General features: G+C 47.8%; 1 protein-coding gene across 1 annotated transcript in view; it reads right to left on the bottom strand.

The window, feature by feature from the left end:
* Positions 1–16,638: 16,638 nt before the first annotated feature.
* The window catches only part of LOC120030901 (adhesion G protein-coupled receptor B1-like), a 69,516-nt gene continuing 62,428 nt past the window's right edge, over positions 16,639–23,726 (bottom strand). Inside the window, exons 28-33 of the mRNA XM_038976410.1 lie at positions 22,499–22,594; positions 22,351–22,390; positions 20,700–21,373; positions 19,837–19,872; positions 19,283–19,441; positions 16,639–18,276 (exon numbers count right to left, since the gene is read on the bottom strand). Coding sequence (XP_038832338.1) covers positions 18,082–18,276; positions 19,283–19,441; positions 19,837–19,872; positions 20,700–21,373; positions 22,351–22,390; positions 22,499–22,594 — 1,200 coding nt within the window. The 3' untranslated portion in view covers positions 16,639–18,081. The remainder of the gene's footprint in view (positions 18,277–19,282; positions 19,442–19,836; positions 19,873–20,699; positions 21,374–22,350; positions 22,391–22,498; positions 22,595–23,726) is intronic.

Genomic DNA, 23,726 nt, shown 5'->3' with positions numbered 1-23,726 from the left:
AGCGACAGCAGCGGCAACATACACAGGATTTCTGGACATGGGAGGAAATTCTGGACGGTAAGGGACCCTGGGCACAACCTGGAGAATATCGCCGCCCTCGTGAAGAGCTGGAGGCAGCTAAAGCCGAGAGGCGGTGGTATGAAGAGGCAGCACGGAAGCGAGGCTGGAAGCCTGTGAGTCAGCCCAAAACATTTCTTGGAGGGGGGCTACAAGGGAGTGTGGCGAAGTCAGGTAGGAGACCTGCGCCAACTCCCCGAGCTTACCGTGGAGAGCGAAAGTACGGGCAGACACCGTGTTATGCGGTAAAGAGCATGTACGTGTGCTTACGGGCTAGATTGAGCATTGAGCCAGGTGCCATGAAGCCGGCTCAACGCGTCTGGTCTCCAGTGCGTCTCCTCAGGCCGGCATACATGGCACCAGCCTTACGCATGGTGTCCCCGGTTCGCCAACACAGCCCAGTGCAGGTTATTCCACCTCCCCGCACTGGTCGGGCTACGGGGAGCATTCAACCAGGTAAGGTTGGGCAGGCTCGGTGCTCAAGGGAGCCAGTACGCCTGCACGGTCCGGTATATCCGGCGCCACCTCCCCGCCCCAGCCCAGTACCACCAGTGCCAACACCACGCACCAGGCTTCCTGTGCGTCTCCAGAGCCCTGTTCCTCCGCCACGCACTAGCCCTGTGGTGCGTGTCTCCAGCCCGGTACCACCAGTTCCGGCACCACGCACCAAGCCTCCTGTGCGTCTCCAGAGCCTTGTGCGCCCTGTTGCTGCTCCCTGCACTAGCCTTGAGGTGCGTGTCTTTAGCCCGGTACCACCAGTTCCGGCACCACGCACCAGGCCTACTGTGCGCCTCAGCCAGCCAGAGTCTGCCGTCTGCCCAGTGCCGCCTGCACTGCCCGTCTGCCCAGAGCCGCCTGCACTGCCCGTCTGCCCAGAGCCGTCTGCGCTATCCGTCTGCCCAGCGCCGTCTCAACTGCCCGTCTGTTCTGAGCCTTCAAAGCCGCCCGTCTGTCCTGAGCCTTCAAAGCCGCCCGTCTGTCCTGAGCCTTCAGAGCCGTCCGTCAGTCAGGAGCCGCTAGAGCTGTCCGTCAGTCAGGAGCCGCTAGAGCCGTCCGCCAGACAGGAGCCGCTAGAGCCGCCCGCCAGACAGGAGCAGCCAGAGCCGCCCGCCAGACAGGAGCAGCCAGAGCCGCCCGCCAGACAGGATCAGCCAGAGCCGCCGCCAGCCATGACCTGCTAGAGCCGTCCGCCAGACAGGAGCCGCTAGAGCCGCCCGCCAGACAGGAGGAGCCAGATCCGCCCGCCAGACAGGAGCAGCCAGAGCCGCCCGCCAGCCATGACCTGCCAGAGCCGCCAGCCAGCCATGACCTGCCAGAGCCGTCAGCCAGCCATGACCTGCCAGTGCCGTCAGCCAGCCATGACCTGCCAGTGCCGTCAGCCAGCCATGACCTGCCAGAGCCGTCAGCCAGCCATGACCTGCCAGAGCCGTCAGCCAGCCATGACCTGCCAGAGCCGTCAGCCAGCCATGACCTGCCAGAGCCGTCACTCAGTCCGGAGCTGCCCCTCAGTCCGGAGCTGCCCATCAGTCCGGAGCTGCCCCTCAGTCCGGTGCTGCCCCTCAGTCCGGTGCTGCCCCTTAGTCCGGTGCTGCCCCTCAGTCCGGTGTTGCCCCTTAGTCCGGTGCTGCCCCTTAATCTAGTGGGGTTAATATGGTGGGTAGTCATTAGGAGGAGGCCACGGAAGCGGAGATTAACTATGGTGGGGTGGGGACCACGTCCAGAGCCAGAGCCGCCACCGTGGACAGATGCCCACCCAAACCCTCCCCTATAGGTTCAGGTTTTGCGGCCGGAGTCCGCACCTTGGGGGGGGGGGGGGGTACTGTCACGTTCCTGACCTTATTTCCGTTGTTTTGTCTATGTCTAAACGTTAGTAGCTTGTGTCTGCACTTTCGTTTTGTAGCTTCACGGTCGTTTGTTGTTTTTTGTTAGTTTGTAAAAGTGTTTCGTTTCATGTTCATCTTCTCTCAATAAAAAGGAAGATGTATTCGTATCACGCTGCGCCTTGGTCCACTCTTTCACCAGAAGACGATCGTGACACTGTCATGTGCTTTTTACTGAGGAATGGTTTCCGTCTGGCCACTCTACCATAAAGGCCTTATTGGTGGAGTGCTGCAGAGATGGTTGTCCTTCTGGAAGGTTTTCCCATCTCCCCAGATGAAATAGAGCTCTGTCAGAGTGACCATCGGGTTCTTGGTCACCTCACTGACCAAGGCCCTTCTGAAGGCCACTGTGTACTTGGGGACCTTCAATGCTGCAGAAATGTTTTGGAACGCTTCCCCAGATCTGTGCCTCAACACAATCCTGTTTCGGAGCCCTACGGACAATTCCTTCGACCTCATGGCTGACATGCACTGTCAACTGTAGGACCTTATATAGACAGGTGTGTGCCTTTTCAAATCATTTCCAATCAATTGAATTTACCACAGGTGGACTCCAATCAAGTTGTGGAAACATCAAGGATGATCAATGGAAACAGGATGCACCTGAGTTCAACTTCGAGCCTCATAGCAAAGGGTCTGAATACTTATGTAAATACATTTGCATACATAAAAAATAAAAATCTTTCACTTTGTCATTATGGGGTATTGTGTGTAGATTGCCAAGATTATTTTTTAAATCAATTTTAGAACAAGGCTGTAACGTAACAAAATGTGGAAAAAGTCAAGGGGTCTGAATACTTTCCATTGCACTGTATGATCATATGAGGACTTCTGGTGAGTTTGACATCAGGACTGTTACACATAATGTAACAAGCAGACATGCTAGGATCTACTAACTAGACTATTCTGCATCTTATTACTCTAAACTTTATCAAGTTTGTTTAGGGTCAGTTTGATCTATATTGGTCCCACTTCATAAATTATATGTGAAGCATCTATGAAGGCCTTCATCGTTTCATGTGAGACCCCTTTATCATTTGAATGATAAGTGTTTATGCCATGGAAACATCCTATTTCCAGTGATGTCAAACAAGACCTTGAAGGCTTTCAAGAAAATCAATGATGATCTGCCGATGCTTTTCTATGCTAAAAAGCTCATTTTAGGGAGAATATTGTCAGTATTGAGTAAGTACAGAATGTTCAGATATATCCACGAGAAAGAGAGAGCCTCGTGTCACACAAAAAGGCTCGCTTCTCAGACAGGAAATTATATTCTACAGGAAATGATAGACTCTTGGAAGAAGCAAGATGAAAGGGTGGCTCAACCGAGACGCTCTCCGTTCCGCTCCGTATTACAACCCAACATCTTTATAAGCAATACAGGATCAGCTGGATAGCCCATCCTGTATATGTGTTGCCTTCAGAAAATATTCATAACCCTTGACTATTCCACATTTTGTTGTTTTACAGCCTGTATTCAAAAAACATTTCTCACCCATGTACACACAATACCCCATAATGACAAAGTGAAAACATGTTTTTTGAAATGTTGTCAAATGTATTGAATCTTAAATACACAAATATTTAATTTACATAAGTATTCACTCCCCTGAGTCAATACATGTTACAATCACCTTTGGCAGTGATTACAGCTGTAAGTCTTTCTGGGTGAGTCTCTTAGAGCTTCGCACACCTGGATTGCACAATATTTGCACATTATTAGTAAAAAAAATATTCAAGCTCTGTTAAGTTGGTTGTTGATCATTGCTAAGTCTTGCCATAGAGTTTCACTCCGATTTAAGTCAAAACTGTAACTAGGCCACTCAGTGTGTTTGGCCTTCTATTTTAGGTTATTGTCTGCTGAAAGGTGAATTTGTCTCCCAGTGTCTCTTGGAAAGCAGACTGAACCAGGTTTTCCTCTAGGACTTTGCCTCCGCTTAGCTCTATTCCGTTTATTTTTCATCCCCCCAAAAAACTCCCTAGTCCTGGCCAATGACAATCATCCCCATAACATGATGCAGCCACCACCATGCTTGGAAATATGAAGAGTGGTACTCAGTGATGTGTTATGTTGGATTTTCCCCAAACATAATGCTTTGTATTCAGGACAGAAAGTTAATTTCTTTAAAACATTGTTTTGCAGTTTTACTTTAGTGGCTTATTGCAAACAGGATGTATGTTTTGGATTATTTGTATTCTGTACAGGCTTCCTTCTTTTCGCTCTTTAATTTAGGTTAGTATTCTGGAGTAACTACAATGTTGTTGATCAATCCTCAGTTTTCTCCTATCACAGCTATTAAACTATCCAACTCTCTGACAACTAGAAAGGACGCCTGTATCTTTGTAGTGACTGGGTGTACTGATACACCATCCAAAGTGTCATTAATAACTTCACCATGCTCAATGGGATATTCAATGTCTGTGATGTTGTACAGAGAAGAGGTAATCATTCAAAAGGTAATCAATCATGTTAAACACTATTATTGCACACAGAGTGAGTCCATGCAACTCATTATGTGACTTGTTAAGCACATTTTTACTCCTGAGCATATTTAGGCTTGCCATAACAAAGGGGTTGAATACTTAATAACTCAAAACATTTCAGCTTTTCATTTTTAATAAATGTGTAAACATTTATAAAAACATAATTCCACTTTGACATTATGGGGTATTGTGTGTAGGCCAGTGACACAACATCTCAGTTTAGTGAATTTTTAATTCAGGTTGTAACACAACAAAATGTGGAAAAAGTCAAGGGGTCTGAATACTTTCCGAAGGCACTGTACATATTATTTTTTCATAACTAGAGTGGCTAGTGATTACTGTGATGTTTCAGTCCCTGCTTGACTCCACTAGAGAGGGCTGGTAATCAAATGTCCTGATGTATTTATGGAGAGAGAGAGACCCTGTTAAGTCGACTCACAATGGCCAGATAGAGACGTCAGTGTGACGAGAGGGGAATTCATTCAGAATAGAACTACCCTGGCTCTGCTTCTTAGTAATTAAGAACAAGCGAACGATGCGTCGTTGCATTCCTCTGGTCCGGTCGGTCGGAGGCCCAGTGAGTCACACACACACACACACACACACACACGCATGCATGCATACGCACACACACACACACACACACACACACACACACACACACACACACACACACACACACACACACACACAGACAGACAGACAGACAGACAGACAGACAGACAGACAGACAGACAGACAGACAGACAGACAGACAGACAGACAGACAGACAGACAGACAGACAGACAGACAGACAGACACACACACACACACACACACACACACACACACACACACACACACACACACACACACACACACACACACACACACACACACACACACACACACACACACACACACACACACACACACACACACAAACCATCCATTCACCACGACTCCTCTCAGCTTATTAGCGTGAAAGCTTTACTGGCATTGTGCTACTGTCAGGAGCGACCAGCCACAGAAGCCTCCATTTGTAGCATTAGTAGAAGCAGCATTACCTCCCTACTGTTCTCTGGTTAGTGTAGGTAGATGTCATTAGTTTGACGAGTTGTACTTTATGGTGTTAAACCCCTTTGCTTTTTATACAGAAGCACTTACAGTATATTCCAAGTGTGTTGGCCTCTGTAAAAGGCAGACTTAAAAATATATGATTATATGAACTTTGCAATACATCTCTGATTGAAAATAACACAGTAATGGCAACCTTATCTATAAAAGTTAAATATAGCTGCTCTGAGACATTCTTTTGTCTGGTTGCACAGATAGGTCAAGAGGCCACCAATTACATTTATTTTCCTGCACTTTCCTCCGTGAAGGAGGAATGTTACTTTTTCTTGATGATTACAGATAGTTTTTTGTGGGGGAAATATTTCCATTGCTCTGCGGCCATCACGTCTCAAATGAGCGGGCAACTGATGCCTCGGCTATTTTGACTGTACATCTAAGCACTATTGTTGATTTATTTTTTATGAGTTTTTCAATTATATTACCCATTAGAAGTTGTTCAAGAGGACCACTGGTGCAATAGGCCTGGTTTCATGCTGAAACTGGAATGTGGATCAGGCGGCTGTCCTGATCCTGCTGCTGTATGTATTTTAATTTGTATTTTTTTTTATTTAACCTTTATTTAACTAGGCAAGTCAGTTAAGAACAAATTCTTATTTACAATGACGGCCTACCCCGGCCAAACCTGGACGACGCTGGGGAAATTGTGTGCCGCCCTATGGGACTCCCAATCACGGCCAGTTGTGATAAAGCCTGGATTCGAACCAGGGACTGTAGTGACACCTCTTGCACTAAGATGCAGTGCCTTAGACCGTATGTGGATATGGCTCTTGGATAATTAAAATAATGTATGTCTGATCCATATCTTACAAAACATTTGACTGAGCACTGCGGGAACCCCATTCTATTAAGAGACCTTGGTTTGCTGTGCCATTTCACCATACGTAAAGCTTAATAAAGAGCACTCGTACTAGCAAGAGTAGTGTATGTTTTATTTAAAACATGCTTTTCTTTGATGTCCAATAGAGGAGTATACGATACAAAGTAGAGAAACAAACAACTAGCTGTGTGTTTACTTATTTGTGTGTTCCTTCCGTGGGTTTCCGTATGTGTGTGTGTTCTTTCATTCCATTTGTGTGTGTATGTTCCGTGTGTTTGTTCCGTGTGTGTTGCTTCTAAGCGTGTTCCAAATGTGTGTGTGTGTGTGTGTGTGTTCCGTGTGTGTTTTTGTATTTGTGTATTTCGTGTGTGTTCCTTATGCATGTGTGTTCCGTTCTCCGTGTGTGTTTATCCTGGAGGGGAACAGTAATCACAGTCGGGGCCAGACACAGATCAGTGTGGATGGGCTCCGTTCAGCCGCTGCCATGGAGCATTCTGGGTAAGAGCAGGAGAGTGACAGGCTGTAAATGAGAGTGAGTCAGCGGATGTCAGCGGAGTGTGTATGTGTTTAAAACAGGGTCTTTCTCCATCATTTAGGCAGTCAGGGAGAATGTGGATTAACCTGGACCACAGCAGGACAGGTGTGGATCAGGTAACGCTGATCACTACCAACACCTGACGGGAGCCATTTTGTTTGTGAGACAGGTGTGTGCTTGAGAGGTGTCAGTTTCAAGATGCTGTGTTAGATGCATGTAGAAAGACCCCATGAGTTTATTCATGAATGTTTGACTAAGTAAGAAGAGAAAACTTCCTAATGCAGATGTATAAAACATTACATTTATACAGTATTATATTATGTGAGACGAGGATATTCTGACTATTGTGTGGGATATATCTAATATTTGAGTACATAAAGTCCATATTAGTCTCTCTCGTGCTCTCTCTGTCACTCTTTCTGTCACTCTTTCTGTCACTCTCTCTGTCACTCTCTCTCTCTCTGTCTCTCTCTCTCGCTCTCTCTCTCTCTCTCTCTCTCTCTCTCTCTCTCTCTCTCTCTCTCTCACTCTCTCTATCTCTCTCTCTCTCTCTGTCGCTCTCTCTCTCTAGCTCTCTGTTACTCTCTCTCTCACTCTGTCTCTCTCTCTCTGTCTCTCTCTCTGTTTCTCAGCGAGTGGTAGTAGTGAGTTATTATAGATATTTTAATTCTCTATTCATTATTTTCTCTTTCTTAACATCCATTGTTGATAGGTGTTGTCAGCAGGATTCTAATCAGGAAGACAGAAGCCTTATCTCATTGACTCTACTTGAACACACACACACACACACACACACACACGCACACGCACACGCACACGCACACGCACACGCACGCACGCACGCACGCACGCACGCACGCACGCACGCACGCACGCACACACACACACACACGCACACGCGCACACGCGCACACGCGCACACGCGCACACACACACACACACACACACACACACACATGATCCCACTTGATGAGGAGAACGCACGCACGCACACACACATATTCACACACACGCTCATATTCACACACACACACACTGGGCCTAATTGCACGGTAGAGAGACACAGAGGGGTGATTTCCATGTAATCGAATCCAGGCCTCTCCTGCAGATTGCATTTAATTAGCCCTCTCATCTGGAGTGAACACAGCTAGGGTCCCTGCATAGCACCTATAAACTCTGCCTCCTGAAAAAAGGAAACAGGACAAACAGTGAGGGGACAACTCACACCAAATAATCAAATACATGGACTCTACTCTATTTAAATACAACACAAAACAGCCCTTTCTTGAAAATATGCTAACTTAACCTGGAACTGCAGGAGTGGCTAGCAATCTTTTACGCACCCATCCTCCTAACAACAACATGTTCCACCTCACAACACAAGTGGTTTCCTCTTCTTAGCAGTTTTAGCAGTCTTATACAGGAGGATTTAGAGCGATCTGAAACAGGGAAAACAAGTCTTAGGCCATATAGCTGCTTTCTGTCAGTCTGGTGGTGTGATCGTGGGCTGTAGTGATAAGCCTTTGGCTATTGCAGAACAGGGCTGGGATGTGTGTGTGTGTGCCTGCAACCACCAATGTTATCTACAACCCAGGAATAATAGCCTGGCGGCACCATTAGCCTGTAACTACATGGATAAGGGTGTCGATGTGTGTGTGTGTGTGTGTGTGTGTGTGTGTGTGTGTGTGTGTGTGTGTGTGTGTGTGTGTGTGTGTGTGTGTGTGTGTGTGTGTGTGTGTGTGTGTGTGTGTGTGTGTGTGTGTGTGTGTGTTTTGCTGGCCAAGCGAAGATAGCAAGAGAGTCTATGTATGTATGTCAACGTGAGTGTGTATCTGCACGAATGTCTTCAGCTGTTGTAATTGCCCTCAAAAGTCCTGGTAATCTCTCGACCAAACAGAGCAGTTTGAAGCCAGTAGTAATCGCTGTGCCTGTCTAACCCAGCAAAGGGGAAGCTGTAAAAACAGATGTCCTCATGAATTAGTGAAAGCTGTTATGAAAAATTAACTGATAACCAAAGAGACAATGCCAGGGGGTTTATGTTAATTTAATTATTTATTTGATATACCACACTGTTTGATTATATATATATTATCTTCAGCTGAGTCTGTGTTGAGTTTGGAGAATGTGTTCCTCTCCAATGAGCTTTAGAGAGGCAGCATAGACAGGCTTGTAATGCTTGTAATGGGGGGAGAGAGAGATGAGCAAAATATAGGTAAAGAGAGGAGGGAGAGGGCGGAAGAGGGCACAAATGGTAAAGAGGGTGAAGAGGGTGAAGAGGGAGATTTCGAGGTCATGAAAAAATGAAGCATTCCCTCTCTCCTCTCCTCCAGCTCTTCCATTCCCTCTCTCCTCTCCTCCAGCTCTTCCATTCCCTCTCTTCTCTCCTCCAGCTCTTCCATCCCCTCTCTCCTCTCCTCCAGCTGTTCCATTCCCTCCCTCCTCTCCTCCAGCTCTTCCATTCTCTCTCTCCTCTCCTCCAGCTCTTCCATTCCCTCTCTCCTCTCCTCCAGCTGTTCCATTCCCTCTCTCCTCCAGCTCTTCCATTCCCTCTCTCCTCCAGCTCTTCTACTCCCTCTCTCCTCTCCTCCAGCTCTTCCATTCTCTCTCTCCTCTCCTCCAGCTCTTCCATTCGCTCTCTCCTCTCCTCCAGCTGTTCCATTCCCTCTCTCCTCCAGCTCTTCCATTCCCTCGCTCCTCTCCTCCAGCTCTTCCATTCCATCTCTCCTCTCCTCCAGCTCTTCTACTCCCTCTCTCCTCTCCTCCAGCTGTTCCATTCCCTCTCTCCTCTCCTCCAGCTCTTCCATTCTCTCTCTCCTCTCCTCCAGCTCTTCCATTCCCTCCCTCCTCTCCTCCAGCTCTTCCATTCCCTCTCTCCTCTCCTCCAGCTGTTCCATTCCCTCTCTCCTCCAGCTCTTCCATTCCCTCTCTCCTCCAGCTCTTCTACTCCCTCTCTCCTCTCCTCCAGCTCTTCCATTCCCTCTCTCATCTCCTCCAGCTCTTCCATTCCCTCTCTCCTCTCCTCTCCTCCAGCTCTTCCATTCCATCTCTCCTCTCCTCCAGCTCTTCCATTCCCTCTCTCCTCTCCTCCAGCTCTTCCATTCCCTCTCTCCTCCAGCTCTTCCATTCCCTCTCTCCTCTCCTCCAGCTCTTCCATTCTCTCTCTCCTCTCCTCCAGCTCTTCCATTCCCTCTCTCCTCCAACTCTTCTACTCCCTCTCTCACATTTACATTTACATTTAAGTCATTTAGCAGACGCTCTTATCCAGAGCGACTTACAAATTGGTGCATTCACCTTATGATAACCAGTGGAACAACCACTTTACAATAGTGCATCTAACTCTTTTAAGGGGGGGGGGGGGGGGGGGTTAAAAGGGTTACTTTATCCTATCCTAGGTATTCCTTAAAGAGGTGGGGTTTCAGGTGTCTCCTGAAGGTGGTGATTGACTCCGCTGACCTGGCGTCGTGAGGGAGTTTGTTCCACCATTGGGGTGCCAGAGCAGCGAACAGTTTTGACTGGGCTGAGCGGGAACTGTACTTCCTCAGAGGTAGGGAGGCGAGCAGGCCAGAGGTGGATGAACGCAGTGCCCTTGTTTGGGTGTAGGGCCTGATCAGAGCCTGAAGGTACGGAGGTGCCGTTCCCCTCGCAGCTCCGTAGGCAAGCACCATGGTCTTGTAGCGGATGCGAGCTTCAACTGGAAGCCAGTGGAGAGAGCGGAGGAGCGGGGTGACGTGAGAGAACTTGGGAAGGTTGAACACCAGACGGGCTGCGGCGTTCTGGATGAGTTGTAGGGGTTTAATGGCACAGGCAGGGAGCCCAGCCAACAGCGAGTTGCAGTAATCCAGACGGGAGATGACAAGTGCCTGGATTAGGACCTGCGCCGCTTCCTGTGTGAGGCAGGGTCGTACTCTGCGAATGTTGTAGAGCATGAACCTACAGGAACGGGTCACCGCCTTGATGTTAGTTGAGAACGACAGGGTGTTGTCCAGGATCACGCCAAGGTTCTTAGCGCTCTGGGAGGAGGACACAATGGAGTTGTCAACCGTGATGGCGAGATCATGGAACGGGCAGTCCTTCCCCGGGAGGAAGAGCAGCTCCGTCTTGCCGAGGTTCAGCTTGAGGTGGTGATCCGTCATCCACACTGATATGTCTGCCAGACATGCAGAGATGCGATTCGCCACCTGGTTATCAGAAGGGGGAAAGGAGAAGATTAATTGTGTGTCGTCTGCATAGCAATGATAGGAGAGACCATGTGAGGATATGACAGAGCCAAGTGACTTGGTGTATAGCGAGAATAGGAGAGGGCCTAGAACAGAGCCCTGGGGGACACCAGTGGTGAGAGCACGTGGTGCGGAGACAGATTCTCGCCACGCCACCTGGTAGGAGCGACCTGTCAGGTAGGACGCAATCCAAGCGTGGGCCGCGCAGGAGATGCCCAACTCGGAGAGGGTGGAGAGGAGGATCTGATGGTTCACAGTATCAAAGGCAGCCGATAGGTCTAGAAGGATGAGAGCAGAGGAGAGAGAGTTAGCTTTAGCAGTGCGGAGCGCCTCCGTGACACAGAGAAGAGCAGTCTCAGTTGAATGATTAGTCTTGAAACCTGACTGATTTGGATCAAGAAGGTCATTCTGAGAGAGATAGCAGGAGAGCTGGCCAAGGACGGCACATTCAAGAGTTTTGGAGAGAAAAGAAAGAAGGGATACTGGTCTGTAGTTGTTGACATCGGAGGGATTGAGTGTAGGTTTTTTCAGGAGGGGTGCAACTCTCGCTCTCTTGAAGACGGAAGGGACGTAGCCAGCGGTCAAGGATGAGTTGATGAGCGAGGTGAGGTAAGGGAGAAGGTCTCCGGAAATGGTCTGGAGAAGAGAGGAGGGGATGGGGTCAAGCGGGCAGGTTGTTGGGCGGCCGGCCGTCACAAGACGCGAGAATTCATCTGGAGAGAGAGGGGAGAAAGAGGTCAGAGCACAGGGTAGGGCAGTGTGAGCAGAACCAGCGGTGTCGTTTGACTTAGCAAACGAGGATCGGATGTCGTCGACCTTCTTTTCAAAATGGTTGACGAAGTCATCTGCAGAGAGGGAGGAGGGGGGGGGGGGAGGGGGAGGAGGATTCAGGAGGGAGGAGAAGGTGGCAAAGAGCTTCCTAGGGTTAGAGGCAGATGCTTGGAATTTAGAGTGGTAGAGAGTGGCTTTAGCAGCAGAGACAGAAGAGGAAAATGTAGAGAGGAGGGAGTGAAAGGATGCCAGGTCCGCAGGGAGGCGAGTTTTCCTCCATTTCCGCTCGGCTGCCCGGAGCCCTGTTCTGTGAGCTCGCAATGAGTCGTCGAGCCATGGAGCAGGAGGGGAGGACCGAGCCGGCCTGGAGGATAGGGGACATAGAGAGTCAAAGGATGCAGAAAGGGAGGAGAGGAGGGTTGAGGAGGCAGAATCAGGAGATAGGTTGGAGAAGGTTTGAGCAGAGGGAAGAGATGATAGGATGGAAGAGGAGAGAGTAGCGGGGGACAGAGAGCGAAGGTTGGGACGGCGCGATACCATCCGAGTAGGGGCAGTGTGGGAAGTGTTGGATGAGAGCGAGAGGGAAAAGGATACAAGGTAGTGGTCGGAGACTAGGAGGGGAGTTGCAATGAGGTTAGTGGAAGAACAGCATCTAGTAAAGATGAGGTCAAGCGTATTGCCTGCCTTGTGAGTAGGGGGGGAAGGTGAGAGGGTGAGGTCAAAAGAGGAGAGGAGTGGAAAGAAGGAGGCAGAGAGGAATGAGTCAAAGGTAGACGTGGGGAGGTTAAAGTCACCCAGAACTGTGAGAGGTGAGCCGTCCTCAGGAAAGGAGCTTATCAAGGCATCAAGCTCATTGATGAACTCTCCAAGGGAACCTGGAGGGCGATAAATGATAAGGATGTTAAGCTTGAAAGGGCTGGTAACTGTGACAGCATGGAATTCAAAGGAGGCGATAGACAGATGGGTAAGGGGAGAAAGAGAGAATGACCACTTGGGAGAGATGAGGATCCCAGTGCCACCACCCCGCTGACCAGAAGCTCTCGGGGTGTGCGAGAACACGTGGGCAGACGAGGAGAGAGCAGTAGGAGTAGCAGTGTTATCTGTGGTAATCCATGTTTCCGTCAGTGCCAAGAAGTCGAGGGACTGGAGGGAAGCATAGGCTGAGATGAACTCTGCCTTGTTGGCCGCAGATCGGCAGTTCCAGAGGCTGCCGGAGACCTGGAACTCCACGTGGGTCGTGCGCGCTGGGACCACCAGGTTAGGGTGGCCGCGGCCACGCGGTGTGAAGCGTTTGTATAGTCTGTGCAGAGAGGAGAGAACAGGGATAGACAGACACATAGTTGACAGGCTACAGAAGAGGCTACGCTAATGCAAAGGAGATTGGAATGACAAGTGGACTACACGTCTCGAATGTTCAGAAAGTTAAGCTTACGTTGCAAAAATCTTATTGACTAAAATGATACAGTACTGCTGACTGGTGAAGTAGGCTAGCTAGCAGTGGCTGCGTTGTTGACTTTGTTTGAAAGTGTAGCTGGCTAGGTAACCTCGATAACTGGCTAGGTAACCTCGATAATTACTCTAAACTACACAATTATCTTAGATACAAAGACAGCAAAGACAACTATGTAGCTAGCTAACACTACACTAATCAAGTCGTTCCGTTGTAATGTAATAGTTTCTACAGTGCTGCTATTCGGTAGAAGTTGGCTAGCTGGCTAGCTAGCAGTGTTGACTAGGTAGGAGAACGGTGGCGCGGCGGACGAGAATAGCTGGCTAGCTAACCTCGATAGTTACTCTAAACTACACAATTATCTTAGATACAAAGACAGCAAAGACAACTATGTAGCTAGCTAACACTACACTAGTCAAGTCGTTCCGTTGTAATGTAATAGTTTCTACAGTGCTGCTATTCGGTAGAAGTTGGCTAGCTGGCTAGCTAGCAGTGTTGACTAGGTAGGAGAACGGTGGCGCGGCGGACGAAAATAGCTGGCTAGCTAACCTCGATAGTTACTCTAAACTACACAATTATCTTAGATACAAAGACAGCAAAGACAACTATGTAGCTAGCTAACACTACACTCATCAAGTCGTTCCGTTGTAATGTAATAGTTTCTACAGTGCTGCTATTCAGTAGAATAGCAACTTCGGTAGAAGTTGGCTAGCTGGCTAGCTAGCAGTGTTGACTACGTTAGAAGTGCGAAAATAGCTGGCTAGCTAACCTCGATAATTACTCTAAACTACACAATTATCTTTGATACAAAGACGGCTATGTAGCTAGCTAAGATCAGACAAATCAAACCGTTGTACTGTAATGAAATGAAAACTCTCCTCTCCTACTCTCCTCTCCTCCAGCTCTTCTAATCACTCTCTCCTGTAGCTTTTCCGCTGGCCTCAGTGAGGATGGAGCACTCTGAGAGTCCATAGGCGGCCAGTGTTAACTCCTGTCATTTGATCCTCATTAAAACCTAATGTCAGTCTATTTTATAATGAGGCTTAATTTGAACCTAATGTTTTCTGATTGCCTAATGTACAATGTGAGGCTAATATCTATGGATGGACGCTAATGATGGGTACTATAGGTTTCTACCAAGACTGCGGCTCACGCTGGATCATTGGAGGCATTCTAATGTGTATATGGGACCAGCGAAGGTCTACCAGAGTCATTTGTAGGGGTTGTAATACTTAGAGAACCTGTTCACTGGACTTTGAACCAGGACTGGTAGGGTGGTTACGTGAGAAGAAAGGTTGGCTTGGCTGTGAATGAGAGAGGAGATGAGAGGAGAGAGGAAGGTGAGTCAGTGTGTTTGTAACACACACGCACATGCGCACACACACACACCCAGCCAAGGGCTTTGAGGTAGGTCAGCTGTTGGACCCTGTCAGCCTAAATCAGTGCCAGTTTCTCTCTGAGTCCCTGTGACACTGCTGCACATACATTCCCTGTTCTGAAAAACACAAATAAATCATCATCTGTGCCCAACCACAGGAGAGGAGGGAGGGAGACAAAACTCCAGATTCCAGATGAAGAGTCTCACTCTAAATCTACTTTTTTAAACACCAAGCTAAAACAGAAGAGAATCAGGGAGCGGAACAATGCCCAGTGGTTTGTTGTCTGTGTGTGGAAGGCCAGATGCTGTTCTTTGGAGGAGTGTTTCAGTGAGTTCGGTCCACTGTGCAGCTGGCCTCCTCTCTCTGAGTGGAGATGTGGAGGATGGAGGGAGTGTAGGGGTTGGAGAACAAACCTCTGCATAGAGGGGAACAACTCCTACACCTACTGGGATCTGGGCCTCTGTACCTTGGTAACATTTAGATTGAAAAGCCTGTCCAAAGTACTTATGGCAGATCAGGTCAAATGTTAATGACTTTTGTGTTTATAATTTGATGCAACTCCATATTTTCCTAAGAGATACGTTGTGGTTAGTCCAGCAGTCCAGCATACCTTTAAAACATTCCTGTATGGTACAGAAGGCCCCTAGAACCTTTCCCATTGGATTTCCCCCACTTAAAATGTCTGAAGTTGATCCATTGTGAATAAATTAATGAATAAATTATAGCCCAATAATTAGGGTGAGGACATTTAGCAGCTCTGCAGTGACATGTAGTAATATCCTCTGTTTGTGCTGGATAGTATTTCCTCAGCACTCTGAACCTTAGTGCCTCCACCGTTGATGTATTCCTTAAATCTAATAATAACACACATCATTTTTATTTGCCTGGCCTATTTACGAGCAGTTAAATCTTTATTAGCCGAGCGAGCGTCTTGTTGTCCAGATTGGGTGTCTGTTCAGGGGCTGTAAATAATGCTTAGGTCATTACAGCCACACGCCTTCCCATTTCTAATCTCACACACAAGCGGAAGCACGAGCACACACACATGGACGAACGTGCACACACACACATAAGCACGCACACAAACACACAATTCGAGCCCTCAATCATCCTCCAGGTAATTGTGTTGGATGCCTTGTGCTTTGACAATATACATTATGGGAGAAAAAAATGTCCAAGTAAATTTATGGAATTGTTTTAAACACACAGTACAAAAACTATAGGGGAATAGGGAGATTAACTTTTTTGAGTTTAAGACGTTGGGGAGGGGGGGGGGGGGGTGCGATGCTGACATATGGAATTGTTTTAAAATGGTCATACTATGGATCATTTAGCTATTTGATTTTGATTTTGAATTTTAGGATCCATTTAGGTATGGTCTGACAAACACGCTCTGCCACCTTTCACCACATATGCGGAAGTGCAACCCCGGGGGAAGTGGTGGATTGAGAAGCATCCAATGCAACAAACAGATATCTCTAGTTTAAACTGACTGATTTTGATGGGGAATTTTTTGTTATGTAACTTAGACTGACACACCGGTGTGTCAGTCGACTCTAGGGGTTTAAATAGAGTATATATTAGGAACATTGTCAGTACAAATGCACCAGGACAACAGATAGTTTATTATATAGATATACTTTTATTAGAAATATGACACATTCATTTTGTGCTCTGAAAACTGTACATTAACAAAGAGTCAACCCCAGTGAACTAAAAAGGAGGGGGCGGTGGAGGTTAAAGGTCAGGGGACAGAGGTCAGGGTTCATGTCAGACAGGTACAGATCTGAGGAGGGAGTGACAGTCAGTGATACCAAAACACACACTGTTACATGGAGTTACAGAACACTCATATTCCAGTACCCTGAAAAGGATGGGAGGGGAAATGGCACCCTGTTCCCTATATAGCGCACTACTTTTAACCTGGTGTTAATTCCTGCCATTTGACCTGGTCAAAAGCAGTGCACTATATAGGGAATAGGGTGCCATTTCGGACGCAGATGTAATCTGAATAATCATGGTCATAATTATAATAATGAGAACAATAATCCCCAAGCACAGTAAGAAAGATATTTATAGGCTAAAATTCATTCTGTAGAACTCTGTTGAAATAATTACATTGCTGTACAACAGGACTCCAAAAGAGCCTTGTGCTTTCTCTGTGTGCAACTAATCCGTACCCCATACTGCCGAGTCACAACCTCTGTAATGTCCTATACAGTATTTATCATATATATTTTTATATTTATTCATTTTCCTTGTCAATATTAAGCATAATTCTTTATATACTTTGTGACATGAGTATCCTTCATTTTTTACCACCTGCATTTGCCGAACAAGCAGAATTCAATTTGCCACAAATGTACCAAGCCTGCTCGTACATCAAGCAATCAGTCAACCAATCAAAACAGTGTCTCCTTGGCTTCTGCTGAGGTCATAGAGGCTTCCACCAATGATATATGGCCATCTTGGCTTTCAGTGGTGTCATTAAGGGCATCCGCAAATGAGATATCTCATCCTTGTTGGTCTATGCTGATGTCACTATGGCACCCACCAATGGAAGGGTTTTCCACCCTTTTGGCTGACTGATGTCATCGGTCTGCTCCCTTCCTGTCAAGGGGGTGTGGACTCTGTCTGACAGTGCAGTGGAGGGTGGGGGGACGGGGCTATTCGTTGGCATGGAGAGGCACATGGTTATGGTCCAGCAGTCTGCCTCCTCCACTGCCTAGGCGTGTTTGGGACATGTACTGTATGTTGGGTGAAGGTCTTGTCCAGACCAGGTCCATTGCCTAAAGGCTTGGTTGGAACATGAACTGTGTGGCTGGTCCAGGTGATCTGTTAGCAGGCTGGTGAAGAGTCCATAGGCAGTTGCAGTCTGTCCTTTTAATCTACACTACCTACACCACCCAACTGCCAAACTGGCTAACCATCCACAAAGATCTACCAGGAGGAGAGAGGGACTCAAGCATGTGCCCAGTGAAGTAATAATGTGGATAATAACAGACCGGATATATGACTTTCTGACATAGTAAACAAAAAACTGATTCCAGCAGCAATAAGAAAATATAACAAAATGCACTGCAAACCTGTTCTCTTTCCCCCCCATTTAACAGACAATTGTTCTCTCTCTCTCTCTGTATGTCTTCCCCTTTTCTCTCTCTCTTAGTTGGGTCCCAACATAAAGGAGCTTCTCGCTCTCTCTCTCTCTCTCACCCCTGCCCGTTTCGTTGGTCATTGATCGTTTGGTCGTTGGTTCTCAGAGTGAGATTGAGACGTGGAGCTGCGGGAAGGGAAGGTGTCTGTCTGTCTGTCTGAGAGCTGGGCTGGGGGACGGGGTTGGCTGCTCTCTCTCCGTCTGTCTCTCTGTCTCAGTCTCACACCTCTGTCTGCAGGTCCATGATCTCCTGTCCCACCAGAGGGATGGTGGCGCTGGCCTTCTCCCACTCCACGTTCTGCAGCTCCAGGGGAGAGGCCGCCAAGGGCTCCAGGTCCTTCCTCATCCATGACGGGGGAGATTGGGTCTTCCTGATGCCCTCCCAGGCTCTCTTACTGGGTGTCTGCTGCTTGTCCTGTTGGATAGAGGGAGGGACAGGAGAAGAGAATAGGTGAACCAGAGAACAAACTGAGAGAGAGAGAGAGAGAGAGAGAGAGAGAGAGAGAGAGAGAGAGAGAGAGAGAGAGAGAGAGAGAGAGAGAGAGAGAGAGAGAGAGAGAGGTGGCGAAGGGAAAGAGAGAGAGAGAGAGGTGGCGAAGGGAAAGAGAGAGAGAGAGGGGTGGCGAAGGGAAAGAGAGAGAGAGAGAGGGGTGGCGAAGGGAAAGAGAGAGAGAGAGAGAGGTGGCGAAGGGAAAGAGAGAGAGAGAGAGAGGTGGCGAAGGGAAAGAGAGAGAGAGAGAGAGAGAGAGGTGGCGAAGGGAAAGAGAGAGAGAGAGAGAGAGAGAGGTGGCGAAGGGAAAGAGAGAGAGAGAGAGAGAGAGTTGGCGAAGGGAAAGAGAGAGAGAGAGAGAGAGAGAGTTGGCGAAGGGAAAGAGAGAGAGAGAGAGAGAGAGGTGGCGAAGGGAAAGAGAGAGAGAGAGAGAGGTGGCGAAGGGAAAGAGAGAGAGAGAGAGAGAGAGAGAGAGAGAGAGAGAGGTGATGAAGGGAAAGAGAGAGAGAGAGAGAGAGGTGACGAAGGGAAAGAGAGAGAGAGAGAGGTGGCGAAGGGAAAGAGAGAGAGAGAGAGAGAGGTGGCGAAGGGAAAGAGAGAGAGAGAGAGGTGGCAAAGGGAAAGAGAGAGAGAGAGAGAGAGAGAGAGAGAGGTGGCGAAGGGAAAGAGAGAGAGAGAGAGAGAGAGAGAGAGAGAGAGGTGGCGAAGGGAAAGAGAGAGAGAGAGAGGTGGCGAAGGGAAAGAGAGAGAGAGAGAGAGAGAGAGAGAGAGGTGGCGAAGGGAAAGAGAGAGAGAGAGAGAGAGAGAGAGAGAGAGAGGTGGCGAAGGGAAAGAGAGAGAGAGAGAGAGAGAGATGTGGCGAAGGGGAAGAAAGAGAGTGAGTCAGACAGACAGAGAGAAAGAGATAAGAGTGAGAGACAGAGTGTCGTACGCTCATGATGGTCTTGTCGCTGCCTGCTGAGGACACACTCCACCTCTTCCCTGCCTTCCCATCGCCAGGCGGAGACGCCCTGTCCTGGTCTGCACTGTGGATCTTCCTGTTCAGGTCCTGGAACATGTCCTGGTGACGCTTCCGTGTGTGCATGATCTTCTACATGGGACAATCACACAGGAAAATCAACCATCCATTTATCCACCATCCACCATCAACATGGTAATACTTTGGTATGAACAGAGAAAAAAAATCAATCATCCTTAAACAACAACATAGCTTGTGAAAAATCTTCTACACGGACCAAACACATAAAAAACTCCCATCATAGAAAAATCCTTCATTTAGCTCCCATCCACCAGAGACGTCTACAAAGCTTAGATAGAGTACTGCATATGATCTACTATACTGTCCCATGCACCATAATTATAAAGAAAAAGGTATTATGTCAATTCTAGTGGATTTTTGGAAGCAGAATTGAGACATTAGAGACAGTTTGTCAAACCGTCAAGACATTATTTCAGAAGAAATGCAGTCCAGAAGTCTGAAATTACCTCAAAGTCCAGCTCCGCATAGCGAGATTTTCGTCTCTGGAGAAAGACAAGAGGGAAAGATTAAAAGATACATTCTGCTATCATCATTATGCTGTGTGAGTCTGACTAGACAAAATGGTGATGTCTTCCTCAGCATTTCACTGTTTCACTGTTAGTTTCAAATCAGTTAAAACGACTGAGACAGTTTCTCAGTGGTAACAGTGACTCATGAGAAACTGAGTGTCCATGTTGCTTAATCCTGACCCCGTTGGCGTGAATCCTTGCAGTAAACAGCTTGTGATCGAGTGACCTTTGTTAGCGAGCAGAAAAAGAAAGGCCTGACCTTCAGGCTGCTTGGTTGTTGGTTGCCCTGGCAGCTGCGACCTTGTACGTACAGAGTTTTGGGAGGGGAGCGAGTTTGGCCCTAGGTGAAAAGACACCAGCAGGCTGAGAGGTCTGACTGGTTGCCTATCTGACTGGCTGCCTATCTGACTGGCTGGCTTGGCACGACTAGCTGTGCGCGTGTGTGTGCTGGTCAGTGTAGCAGTCTGAGTTTGAGCTCCCCCACTGGACTGGCACAGTCAAGGAGAGAATACTAAAACCTGACCTTTTTAAATATCTTGGCGTTCTGTCGAGCCAGGCGAGATTGGGATATTTCTGTACATGTTGCCACTACAGTGCTGTTACCACACAGAAAAGGATAGCGACTATAAAGATATTTCAACAGAAACCCTATGCCATGAATACACTGGTTGGTTTCTGATATTTTCTTTGATCAAGCTGTCCCATCTCCCTCCTCAAGTCATGTGGTGAGAACATGCGGTTGTGTGTGTTTGTATGTGCGTCTATGTGTGTGTGTGTGTGTGTGTGTGTGTGTGTCTTACCTCCAGCGAGCTCATGGAGAGAGTGGACACGGTCTCGCTCATGGACATCATTCCAGAGTTCCCAGAATCACCCTGTTCACACATGCTGTTGGTCATGTGGGATTCTCCGGAGACGTTCTGCATGTTGTGGACGGGCGACTCCCTCTCCGAGCAGGAGACACTGACCAGGTCCGCAGGCAGGCTCTTCAGCGCGAAACCCGGGACGCCCTCCATCCCCGCCGAGTTGGCCAGGTGGATGAGCCTGGTCTGGGGCATCTGCTGCTCGATGCTGATGTTGTACTTGGCCGTCGTGTCCTCCTTGCTGCCCTTTCCGGGCCGCCCCAGGGTGCCAGTGTTGTTGTTGTTAGGCAGGATGATGTACCCTGGTCCTGTGCCCTCAGGCCCCCCGGCCTCCCCTGTCCCCCGTGGAGACAGCTCCCCGTCCAGCTGTTTAAAGAGCTCCCCGTCACAGATGTAGATGGACTTGGCTCCCGGCAGCTCGGTGCTGATGCCCTTGGTGGCGCCACCCTTCTCCCTGCGCAGGGTGAGGGTATGACTGGGGTAGTCTGCCACATTCTGGAGGTGGACTTTGGCCATGCTGGCAGGCATGGTGTTAAAGTTAGAGCCCTTCTGAAGGGTCAGGGGCTGGGAGGATGGCTTCTCATCACCCTGGAGAGAGGAACGCTTCAGAGTACCTGGGGGGAGAGGGAGGGAGGGAGGGAGGGAGGGAGGTTTGAGAGGACGCAAAACTCAGAGATAAAGATAGGGTGACTCTCAAGATGTCCAACTCAGACTTGGACATGCTATAGAATGAGTGCAAACCTTCCCACTGTTGATTGAACTAGTGACTACACTGCCTTCCTTGAACTTCTGATCATTAGCTTGAAGATTACGCCGCGACCCCGTTTCACAGTAACTGCTGGCTTGCTGTGGTGTGCATCTCACTATTGAGCACAGGGCTAGACAACAGCATCAGACAACTTCCTGTCAGCATGACAAAATATCTTACAATCACTCCCCAGTCCCCACCGCTCCACACACACTCACACAAAGAGAAAGTCATTTCACTCCTCTTATATTCCATCTCCCCCTTCAGTGGGCTTGTCTGCTGTGTCTCGCGTCTCAATGGCGTTTCTGCTCCAGATGCTTTTCCTGATATCCTGTCTCGGGAGATAATCAGATTTCCGTGCGCCCCCTACGGATATCAGAGGAGAGCCTCTATCTGATGCTGCACTGTTGGTCGGTACATAATTATAGAACGGCCTGCCCGCCTGTCGGTGGATGTGGGGGAAGATGTGGGAGACTCAGACAACCCTATTTATCCTCATATTACTGCTCAGCACTCGTTCGCACACCACCGCCCTATTGCCAAATGGCTGGGCTAAATTACATTATGCTGCAGTAATGTGGTGCATCTCATGTCAAAACAGTGTTTTGTGCTTCATAAGGGGCGGCTGCTGTGGCGGCCGTGGTCTGACAACGGAGAGGAGTGGGATGGGAGGGTGCGGCTAACACACAATACGCGTGCAGCAGAGAGGGCAAAGCAGGTGCAACTTTTAATGACAGAACTCAAAGAAAAATCCACATGCACAGAGAGAGTTGTATAGGGTCAGACAAACAGACAGACGGACACACTGCATAAACTCACTCTTTTTTTTGCCGGTACTCTTACCTCCTCTGCAAGCCATGTCGACGTCTTTCTCGAAATCAGTCTAATGAAGAAAGAAATGTATAGAAAACCTGTTAACAAAGAACATGTAATACATATCAAGTATATTAGACATGGTTTTAGATGAAGAATAACGTTCCAGTGGTACTACCATAAGCTGAGCGTGTCCGTTCTGGAAAGATCCCCCTGAGTCTCCATTCCCGTCCTCCTGGCGGTCCACTACCCGACACTTCACTGCCTCTTGAACCTACAGTACACCATAATAAACACAGAGGTCATGACCTTTCAATTTCACAGTCAGATTTTTCTCTGTTCATCCTCCTCCCCTCCACATCACCCTCAAAACAACCAATGACTTAGTTTACTTAATAACTTCTTGCGACTACAGGGGGTGCTGTTCCGAATTAGCATTTTGTCGTCTCCAAATTAAACTGCCTAGTACTCAATTCTTGCTCGTACAATATGCATATTATTAATTCTATTGGAAAGAAAACACTTTCTAGTTTCATACAAAGTTGGAATGGTGTCTGTGGGTGACCCAGAACTCTTTCTACAGCGAAATCCATGACAGACAGTGAAAGGTCTGAGAGCGAAGCTCTGGTTTCAGATCAGTTTTTAAGGTCTCTGTCTATCCTATGGAACGACACGAACTGCACCCGCCTTCCCCTGGATGTCAGTAACCAATGAGAAGTGGAATGGGCCTTCTCCGTAGCTCTCAGAGGTTATAAAAGACCAAGGAGTGAGAGTAGCCCCCCTTTCGACGCTCGCCCTTACGCAGGAAGGGACCTCCGGACGCCATTTTCACAGGCTCGGTTATCAACTTGAAATGTATCCGTCTGTAATTTAATTCGATATAGGACTTAGAAACATCATAAGGTAGTTAATTTAAACCGTTTTATAGGAAATTATATCCGTTTAGTGCGATTTTGAGGAATTTCTTTGTTGTGCACTCTGAAACTTTGGACACGTTTTGGGGTCCCGTTCGATCGTTAGTGGATATTTCGAAGGACAGAGGACATCTATCGACCAAAAGACGTTTATAACATAGAAAGGATACATTGCCCAAGAATATGATGGAAGAACAGCTCATAGTAAGCAATATTTAATATGATAAATTGTTGTTCTGTCGAAATATTTTAAACGCATATTTCGCCATTTTGTTTGGTATAGCTTCACTTGGCGAACCCTGTATTGAAAAGTAAGGATAATTTTACAAATGTAAATCAGCGGTTGCATTAAGAACTAATTTGTCTTTCGATTCCTGTCAACCCTGTATTTTTTAGTCAAGTATATGATTAGCTTTCAATTAAACTAGATCACTCTGATAGATGACGTCAGACATATTGAGGCTTGATTTCCTAGTATTTTTATTGTGTAAC

The sequence above is a fragment of the Salvelinus namaycush genome, chromosome 37 (assembly GCF_016432855.1).
Source record: "Salvelinus namaycush isolate Seneca chromosome 37, SaNama_1.0, whole genome shotgun sequence".
Lineage (NCBI taxonomy): Eukaryota > Metazoa > Chordata > Actinopteri > Salmoniformes > Salmonidae > Salvelinus > Salvelinus namaycush.
Note: the sequence above shows the minus strand (reverse complement) of the source record. Positions and strands in the feature narration are given on the sequence as shown.